At 31.3% G+C, this 10,825-nt stretch overlaps 1 protein-coding gene across 1 annotated transcript; it reads right to left on the bottom strand.

Moving 5' to 3' along the window:
- Nucleotides 1-389: 389 nt before the first annotated feature.
- On the bottom strand, nucleotides 390-3,117 carry LOC145325474 (uncharacterized). Its single transcript, XM_080168460.1, has 4 exons — nucleotides 2,888-3,117; nucleotides 2,629-2,657; nucleotides 2,246-2,309; nucleotides 390-476 (listed from the first exon to the last, which is right to left on the bottom strand). Exons 1-4 carry the CDS (start codon nucleotides 3,061-3,063, stop codon nucleotides 422-424), a joined length of 324 nt encoding a protein of 107 aa, XP_080024586.1. The 5' UTR covers nucleotides 3,064-3,117; the 3' UTR covers nucleotides 390-421.
- Nucleotides 3,118-10,825: the final 7,708 nt, after the last annotated feature.

A 10,825-nucleotide genomic window follows, 5' to 3' on the forward strand; every position in this document is an offset into this window, starting at 1 on the left:
AATTGGGTCGGGATTTTTTCATTTTTAGGGGGGTTGGGGGTGTCCCACCCCCCTAGAAAATAGCTTAAAACCACCACAGGACCAATAGGTATATACCCTGAAGAGTGGAATCCGATCGGTTCAGTGGTTACCGAGATCTTAAGGGACAGACGGACAGACAGACGGACAGACAGACGGGCAGACAAACAGACAGACGGACAGACAAACAGACATCGTTCTACTTTGTATTATAGATGAAGTGATACAATACAAATGACCACTGATAGGCAAGTATATATTTTATTATTGGTCAATTAAAATTGGTAGTTTGTATTATATGACGTCATCTTTTTATTAGGCACTATAAGCTGCTTTTAAAATTAATGGATTTCTACAGAAATTGGATAAAAATCTTCAAAAAAGAAAATAGTTTATTTTAACATTATACTATTTTAAAATTTTCATTCCTAATTGGTCCTCGTCCATGGAATCCAAGCCTGAAAAATAAAGTCTGATGTTTAAATATCAAAAACAACCATAATGTCAATAAATAGCGAAGCACGATATTTTTTTTGAAATATGAAATAACCCAGGATTTATTGACGATGGATACTGTGTTGGTCAAAATGTCAAGAAGTACGCTTCTAGCCCTATTATATGAAGTTGAAATGTATATTCGTCCACCCAAATCTAGATTGTTAACCACTGAACTGATTTATTCTAATTTTAGCAAAGCTTCATATTTTGTAAGCAAGGCCTTGAGAGGATTTTAGACCACTATAAATTAAAATCCTGTCTATTAGCTTTATTTTTATACAAGAATTAAAGTGGCCTTGTTTAAGTTAATTATAAAAGGGTAGCTTGGGTATCAATAATCCAAAAATCGGATCGCATACAAAAATTGTTAATAAAAAAGTTAAAAAAAGAACATGTTTAAAATGGACGTACGGACATTCTGGTAACGATTATAGAGTTGTTGCGCTTTCTGAATCGTTCCTAGGAATCATCACGTAAAGTTTGAAATCGATAGGACACGAAAAAAGCTATCCGTTACGGACGGGTGGACGGACTGACCTACCGTAAATATAGAAAAGCTTCGCTTAAAAAAATGTTTTGTAATTGTAAACATACTAATAATGATAAATAATTGGTATAATAAGATGGTTAGAAGAAACCCAAAACTAATAGAAAATTTGAAAATCATTATTTTGTAATTTTCAAAATGTACTTACAGTATGCATTTGTAAACAATACAAGAAAGGAAGAGGACAATTATAAGAGATAAAATTAAACTTGTAAATTTAAAATAAAAATACTTTCTTCCATTGGTAGACAAGGGGGGGTAAAATGATGGTTTTCAAAGGTACGAGGTGGGTAATAAACATTTCAAATTTTTTATTGGGTTCGCTCGATCATTTAATACCTAAATTTTGTTTGCTTAACTAACTCATTTACCTGTCACTTTTTCTCTGTTAAATTTAAAATTTTCTATCAATAATTTATAATTGGTAAGAAATATAAAAATTACTAATATTTTGCAGCTTTAACTGTGGCTGTGCACTTATACTTAAGATCTGTAGTACATCCTTTATAAGACTTTATGAATATATTACAAAAATCTTGTTATGGAAGTGATACTTATTTAGAGAGTGTTGACAACTTCCCTACAAAAAGCTAAAAGCTTGACATTGGAATAAACTTTTCAGAAAATGAGATCTTACTGGACACACACTCACAATAACAGTTCAATGAAAGCGGAGGATTAGAGAAAAGAAGATTTTGAGAAACTATGAGAAGTGTAAGTGAAGAAAAGTGAACAATCATCTTATAAAAAGCTTTTAATAACAGACACAAAGGAACTTATATAAATTTAGCCTCCCTTCTAAAGATTTAATTTTCTATATATGAGGCTTTTCAATGAAAAAACAATAATCCTTTAAATCTTGATTGTCAAAGGGTAGTAGTTTGTACGACTAATTTGTTAATTGATTGTTAAATGTAATATCCAGATGCGGATTCTGTAAAAAATTAGGGTCGATGAATCGCTGCCCACCAAAATTGTTTTGTGAAAAATCCTCCAAAATCAAATAAAAAATGTACAAAGATTAAATAAAATCTTAAGTTAATAACCCTTCTATGATTTTATTTAATTTATGTAGATATTTATGTGATGTTAGAGGATTTTCACAGAAACAATTTTGGTAAGGCAGCGATGCAGCAACCCTATTTTTAAAAAGAATCCACCTCTGTTTAAAATTAACCTTACCTTAGTATGGTAACAAGCCAAAAAGTCAACGCTAGATTGATCAAAACTAGGATTCCCAAGAAACCTAAAATATCAAATTCAAAGTGAATGGGAATATGTTTAATTAAAGGGATCATATTCAAATACTTAAGAATGATCTAGAAAGCTAGCTGACTAGGTAAAAGTCCTTTTTTCTCTCCGTCTGTGTCCCAGTCTTTACTATTAATCATCTTAAAATGTAATTCAGAATTTTAAAAAAAGATGGAGTCATTGACAAATATTTGTATTGCCTTTACCAAGTCCAGCCATGTAATGGGAATAGTAGTCCAATAAGATCCGTAGTTTCCTTGATCTTATTGTTTAACATGCAGATATCGCTCCTTTAGTATGTGGGAAAAGTTTACCTAATATGCAGTAGATGTACACCTTCTTTCTGAAATTCATTTAGAATAATTTAGATATTTGAATTTTAGATTAAGTGTATTATTATGAAAATTACGAAATGTTATAACCATTAAAGAAGTTGCAATTATTGCCCAAATGACTAAGTATTACATTCATATTGACAAATCCTAGCTATACTATAGATTCGCTTCTTTCAGTCAATACAAAATCAAGCAAGAATTTGTATAAGGCTTAAATGAAATTTTTAATTATTCTTTCCTATCACTCAAAAGTTGGCGACATTTCTTCACCAGCGGATTTTCTGTACACACTGCAGATTTGAGTTTAGCCCATTTTCCTGTGTTGGCAGCGCCGCCGTTTGTTGTGACGCCATTTGTCGTTGGCGCATTTTCTGAGTTTATCTCCGTGCTAGGTATTGACACAGCCATACCCATTAATAGTTTGGTTTATTCTTTCTGAGTCTTGCTCATACGAGTGTGTATCTAGTCGTAAGGGTTGTAATAAATCATAAAATAATATGTAAACAACTATCATTAAAGGATTTCTATGTTTTAATTTCACTAATTTATTTATTTCCTACTAGAACTTTCAATAACAACCAATTGAGACAATTATTTTCAAGATCTTCAGTTCAAAAAAAAAATTTTTACTTCTAATATATTAATTTGAATATAATGTATTATCATTAAGAAACAAATAAGAATCGGTGAGTCTAGACTGTGTAAAGACTCTTGATTATAATCTGTATGAAAAAATACTGTCTAGAATGCATATTTGTTGTAAAGTTTATGCTTGAAATATATATAATTTAACTATCAACAGGCTCATTTCATAACTTTTTTTTGTTTGGGCGAAAGGTTCTGGGGGCGTGTTATGCCCATTTTCCCCGATAGCTAAGGTTTCAAACTGCATAATCTAGACTCTGACGCAGGTATGTCCACAGCAATGTCAATAGAGTAGCTGCGCTGTTAAAAAGTTTAAATAACCATGACAACCCTTGCCTTACTAATTAACTAGTCGTTGATAATGTGCTTGTGTGTCTTTGGAGCTTTGACAAATGGATAGATAGATAAACTAATAGAATGACAAGTTTGTTAGTTTGATCGTGTAGACAGAGTTGAGTTTAATGTGTAATGAATTATTCAGCATCAAAGACACTTTTCTCCCTAAAATTAAATGTTCATACATAAATGCAAAAAAATAAACATGATGCGAGGATGGATATTTTTTTAATACTGAAATAAAATGAAAAATGATAGAAAATGGGGACATACATAACATAAGATATTAAGAGTGAGATGAAGGGCTTTTTATGGAGTTGCTACGAATCTAAAAATGCCATACAAACTGGGATTATTTGGTCCAAATATAGTTGAGTCATTTAATAATTCTAGTAACCCGTATGTCTATAATCAGTAAGATTAAAAGAAATAAAAAAAAATTGTCTTTCTCCTTTAAACTTTTAATATAATAAATTGGTTGTTTTCTTTCCGTTCAGTTTTATTTGTCTTAACGATTGATTGAATTTTTAGATCAACTACTGACGATCGACCATCTTATCTGAATAGAGTAGCTACATTGTACAAAAAAATATTTTGGCGGAATTTAAGGATTAAAATTAGCGGATTTTTGTCTACAGTTTTGTATGAACAATTTTGTGCCTGAAGATTTATATCTCTTATCTGCCACAAACACCAAATGTTAAAACAAACAAAAAAAGTTTACACGCACAAAAACTGTCTTCTCATAATTGATTACAAACAGTCTGAAAAAGATATGTGTATGCGATGTACATTATACATAAAACAAGGATGATGTTATCCATATAGCGAAGCAGAGAGGTCAGACAAACGAATATTAACAAAGAATTAGAAATCTGAACAAAAATTCTGTGCAAATATATCCTAAAATTACTAAATGCTGGAAATTAAATATACAAACTTACATTCTAAGACTTAATTATAGATGTGGCTCATAAATAGGCATAATCAAATAAAATATTGCGTTGGAAATAGCTAAAAATCTTCATGTTTAAAATGAACATACGGACTTTCCAATGATTATTAAAGAGTTTCTATTCATGTAACTATTACATGAATCATCTTTGCTAGTTTGAAATCGATAAGACAATTTCAACATGCTAAATTAAAGTTTAAGAGTTATCCGTTACGTACGAACATACGGACTGGCACTGATTATAGAAAAGGATAGCTTGAATACAAGGTATATAGCAAAATGGTTGTAAAAGATTTTTTGTTATTTTTATCAAAATATCTCACTTTTTATCAATTGGTATAAAATAAGCGTAACTCATTACTATTCAGCACAGTAAGAACTTCCATACAAAGGTTAGACAATCAAAGAGTTGGTTGCCTGATAGTTAATTCTTATACATAGTTTTTAAGATCTTCTCTTTGTATGATATCTTTAAATTATTCTTTATAATATTTCTATATACTTTTCTATATTATTTTGTCTCTTTCCTTCTTACATGCCTGTCTTTTTAATGCAAAACTTTTCTTTAACTAGGTTATATATGTGTCCGTCAGTAATAAAAAGATCATTCAGAAATCTTGGTAGATGTATAATGAATTCCATGTAACCTTAGAAATTAAAGTATTTCTTAACATTTTTTTACTGTGATGTTCTTTTTTTATTAAACGGATAGATCTTATCGTCAATTTAGACATGTTAGAATTATCTAGCGATTTAGAACTTTGCATGGAGATTCCTGGAACAGATAGGTACGATTTAGTAAGCGTATCCGCTCAAAATTGTTATCAGAAAGTCCGTACATTCATTTGAAAAATTATGATTTTCTACTTTTTTGAAAACAATTTTTGTATTACATAATTATCCTATTCATCTGGTTTTTGCAATAAAGATTCCTAACACACCAAAGAACACAATTTTAAGCGAGACAGCTTTATAATAGAGTCCTAAAATTTTTAGTATGTCATTAAATAATATACTGTAATTACTCAATTTGTTTATACATTTACATTAATAACATTCTGCATATTAAGTTTTTGCACCCTGCATGTCCATTCCTTTAATCGTCTGATTTCAGAGCTTGGCTTTAAAAGATGTTATGATCCTTGTTCTTTACATAAAGCTATACAAAGCTAACTAATGAAGCTAGAGGCATAATTCTTAAGATACATGGCACAGTGGTGTACAGTAAAAATTGATATAATTTTGAGGTCATAATTACTGGGCCCTCCTCAGTATAATTGTCATATCAAATATTTGATGTTTCTACGAAATTACAAAGATATTACATCAAGAATAGCTGAATAAATACCATTAATCATTATGTCTAGTAGATTAAATTAAGGATAATGATATAAAAAAAATATGATAGAAAAAATATGATAGAAAAAAATATGATAGAATAGGGACTTAAGTTAGATAAAAACAGGGATCTCAAGGGATAAGACAATTGCCGATAAATTGATGTACGTTTGAACATTTAAATTAAAGAACCAACCAATCAAAATTCAATAAAAGTCCCCAAAGTTGTTAAGCAAGCGAATAAGAAAATGTTATAAAACTTTGGGCACTAGAATAATAAACAACCCATTTCCCCTCCCTCCCTGGATAAAAGTCATTAATAAAAGTCTTGTATATATTTGAATATACTATGTATAAATATTCTACTTTTTAAATCTTTTTATACAGTTCCTGAAACACTAGCTGTATTATATAAACTTTAATACAAATTCTTTCTTTTGTCTTTATAGTTAGACTAAGCTTCGACAGGGAGAGGGACATTTCTATTTCAATTTCTTAACAAATTGTGTATTTCGCTTATAGACAATTAGCCCAAAATAATCGTTATGGGTTATAACCAAGGGGTAGTTGTTATATAAGGGTTTATATACTATGGAAATGTTTGAATAGAAATCCTTTGACCGATGTAAAATTTAAATGGTTGAAAACATGTCCGCATTCCTCGATTCAACTGTTGTAGACCCTTTGTACCGCTAAAATATCATTGAATATATTTTAGATATAAGTTTGAAAATGTATCATATTTGAAAATTATAAATCTTTTTTATCTATCTACAATCTACTTCTATCTACATATACTAGCGGTTACACCCCTTGCATCTGGCTGCTCTGTTTTAATTGTGATAGAGAAGGACAGAAAAATAGCCTAAAACATCCCCTGACCTATATGAAGCTTCCCTAACTCAATCGGTTCAGTAGTTATTGAAATCTCAAGCTTCATACAAAACAACCTTACTACTTTATATAATAGGATATCTGTCTTACTTTCATTGTAACTATATTCTGGTTTGCATGGATGTTATCATCCTTGTTATGCTAAGTACGTATGCATATAAAATGTAGAAAAAGCATTTCATAATTACATGTAATTTCTACTATACTTTTTATTACAAATTACACTACAAACACAAACAGCGTTGCTACAAACAAGTAAAATATTAATTGATGTGGCAAATAAGATTTTCTAAGAAAACAGAAAATATCATTTGCTGTGATTTATTGACAACAATCCTTGCGTAAAGCTTAGGAATTAATTGAGTTCCCTGTTTTAGGTAAGCTTAAGTTATGGGATGGTTTTAGGCTATTTTTCTGCCTCCATCTTATCCTTCAGAAAGCAGGGTCCCTAAATGCTAGGAGCGCAGCTGCTAGAAATAAATATAGAAAAATATTTATTAATAAGCTAAAGCTAATGTTCACCAAAATGTGTTGATCCATTTGGTTGTGTTTTCATGGAAGCTTTTCATGTGTCGTTTAGAATTAAAAAATATCCCTGAAAAATAGCTACCAAAACGCAATGCCGTTAAAAGCTAAAATGGTATTCTTGGGTAAAAAAAGCATTTTCTTACTTTATACATTGTATGAACATTGGCATACTAAAAAGCAAGATTTAACCCCAAGATTAAAAGTTAAAGATCTGTGAGACTACTGTAGCCAGGACAACAGGACAAATAAATAATCTACATAACTTTCTTCCCCCCCATAAATATTGATATAGCTAGAGCTTGTATTTTACATAAAAGTATGTTGAGGCAATGCTAATTTATTATCTATTGATATCTATCTTCCCTGACCATTGTAGCATATTATTATTATTACGGTTCACTTCAGGGATATCAAGATAGGACAAGGGAGGGTAATTAATAATACCAAGGACCTGCAAGCTCTTATTTTTTTAGGTTTGGGTGGGGAGTGGGACTCAAAATTTTTTATTTTTTTTTCAAGATTTTTAAAAGGTATAATACTCTTTTTTGGGAGGTGGAGGGGGGGGGGAGAGTAAAATCTAATAATATTTGGGTAAGAGGGTGAGGTATCCCTTATTTCTCCGTTAGACGTCTTTGGTAGCTGATAAATATTTAGGGGAAGTAAGGGTTGTTGATTAAGTTTACTGGCCCCGCCAATATAAATTTCTGATCATCTTATTATAATTACTTATAAATTTCATATAATTTCTTAATGATATGAATTTTTTAGTGTGAGATATTTCTATAAATTTGAGATTTGATCTGAACACGAGATATCTATCAAAAAATAACTACACTTAAAAAAACATGTTTTATTCATATAAATAAATAGCCTTTCTAAAATATTTTGCTTAATTCTGTAAGGTTGAATTGACGTTCTGGCTATCAAAATGTAGAGTAGCTGGGCTTTTAAAAATATGGAAAATCGGATTTAGATTAATATTTTAGCTTTTTGAAAATTCTATTAGAATTTGAAATTCTATTAGATGACAGAATTATGGATATTACTCTACTCTACTTTAAAAACAGGCATTATCACTAATAACAAATAATATGTAACACACAATTTGAAAATTTAGGCAAAACTAATTGTTTATAATAATACTCAAATCTCAAGAAAGTTAGGCAGCTTTCATATTGGGTGGTTTACACAATTAAGTTAATTCTTGACTTTTAGCAGGTTAGTGACTCAAACCACCTTCAAGACCAAGAATCTTTGAATGTATGTCCGTCTGTCTGTCCAACCTTGTTTTCTCGTGCGTCTCTACTATTGATGTTGTTATACTTATACATTGTTTCTATGCTTTTAGAGACCCTTTTTAGGGTTTATTAAATGTCATAAATTAGAAATCGAAAAAAAATTGAAAGTGCTTAATCGACGTACCAAAGTAAATTTTGAACTTTACTATGGCGTAGTTACAGTAAGGCCCTGATTATAGAGTAGTTGTGTTTATATAAAACAGACATTCGGTTTTAATCGTAGCGATACAGCTACAGATACGTTGAGATATATTATCTGAATTCATGTTAAGAGATAGCCATTTCGGGGACATACTCCAATTATAGAAAATCTTGGGTATTAGAAATATTGCGATATTTAGGGAACGTTTTTCATGTTTAGCGCTTAATATTGTAAACTACTAAAGGAAACATATAGAAAGAGAAATAGAGAGTTAAGCGAGCAAGGATATAAACATGAAATAAGGCGTAGCTTAATAAACCAGAAAAAGGACACATAGAATGAAACGTTATAAGGTTTTTATTATTGAAGAAACAAAAAAATATTAAGTTTAAATTGTTTAATTTTTATTAAATTGCAATTCAAGACTTTGTCAAGTTGTTCAGCGTGTAAAAGTGTGCCTTATCGTCGTAGAAATTAAAATTTAAATGCAATCAAGGAATATCTTTTGTAAATCTAAACATTTTACTTAATTGTTTGGGGAATCATTATGATTTAAATCGTAATGATTATTGTTACATAACTAAACAAACGATTTTTTCATAACGGACGCGCACTACATGTAGAAAAGTAAAGTCTGAGAGAGAGAGAGAGAGAGAGAGAGAGAGAGAGAGAGAGAGAGAATATAAGCTTTCCTTTTATTATGTTTATCTTATGTTATACAGTATTGTCCCTTATACATCTATATCAGGCGTAAAGGAAAGGAACTATGCACTAAAGTGTTTCAAAGCAACTCTTTACGTAAGGTATGACAGTAGGTCCGTTAATACCTTTCCGCACGCCACTCTGGTCTAAAGCTGTTCTATTATCTTATTATTAGCGGCTACGCCCCCCTAGAAGCCTCTAGGGGCACTTGAGGAGGGGGGAGTCGAATTTGATAACTCAATTTCTTATTTTATATTTTTTAAAAGAAAGTAAAAAAATTTTTTTTTTTTTTTTTTGGGGGGGGGGGGTATTTTTCATTTTTTGGGGAAGTTGGGGGTGTCCCACGCCCCAAGAAAATAGTTATAAACCTTCCCGGGACCTATGAGAAGCTACCCTGTTAAGGAGAGCCCGATCGGTTCAGCGGTTGGCAAGATCCTTCGGTACAAACAAACACACAGACACACACACAAACATCCTGTTACTTTAGTATAAGGATTTGAGATATACCATATTATATGCACTCCTCTTGTGTACGTCTATGCTTAGGTCCAACCTGATTAGAATGTAAAGTAATGAATACCATTTGTTGTACCTTTAATTCCACATATTTTTAAAAGCGATGCTATCCTTTCATCAGGGTCTGTCCGACCGTCCGTCCGTAAGTAATGGTTAGCTCTTTTTGTTAATTTAAACATACAGGGTGTTTCAAGAGAAATGCGTTTTTCAAAAACTTAATTAGGCATAAAAAATTTAAAAATTATATAAAATGCAGAAAAACGTTGTGCATACGTTATTGGAAATATACGTGCCATTTTTGTGCTATTTGTAGTTTAGGAGCTTCGTTGAAAAGTGTGAAAAGGGTTGAAAAGTTTTAAGTAAGTTGGAACATTTTACCACGTAGCTCCTAAACTATACGTAACACAGGAATGGTTCTTATATGTCCAAAAGCTAGAGCTTATGACAATTCTAACGGTATGCATAACATTTTTCTACTATTAATACAAGCCGCGCAGTTTGAATTTTAAAAATAAGCGCATTTTTCCACAACCTTTACTTCTGTAAATCTGCAAAAATAAGGCCTTTGGAAAAACCGGCTTTTAACCCCTTACAGTCGGGCCCCTTGCCAGCTGCCAGCCGCCGCAGTCGGCGGTCGGCGGGAAAACGGCGGCGGATCTTTATAAAATTTTAATACGTTATGTAGACATGTAAGAAAAGCTTAAGTTTAAAATTTGAAGTCGCTAAGTCAAAAATTGCGGCCACAGGAGCCATTTAAAGATTTCTGGAGTCCTGGAGGACCAGGACCTGCAGGATCATACCTGGAACCTGAAATTGACTTGA

The sequence above is a fragment of the Acartia tonsa genome, chromosome 8 (assembly GCF_053477335.1).
Source record: "Acartia tonsa isolate MP-2025a chromosome 8, ASM5347733v1, whole genome shotgun sequence".
In the NCBI taxonomy this organism is placed as follows: domain Eukaryota; kingdom Metazoa; phylum Arthropoda; class Copepoda; order Calanoida; family Acartiidae; genus Acartia; species Acartia tonsa.

Excerpts from the sequence above, each read along its gene's own strand:
- LOC145325474 (XM_080168460.1), bottom strand. The coding sequence starts at position 3,063 with ATGGGTATGGCTGTGTCAATACCTAGCACGGAGATAAACTCAGAAAAT. Across the intron at positions 2,658-2,887 it reads CGCCAACTTTTGAGTGATAG|AAAGAAGGTGTACATCTACT; the intron begins GAAAGAATAATT and ends AATGAATTTCAG. Across the intron at positions 2,310-2,628 it reads GTACATCTACTGCATATTAG|GTTTCTTGGGAATCCTAGTT; the intron begins GTAAACTTTTCC and ends TTGATATTTTAG.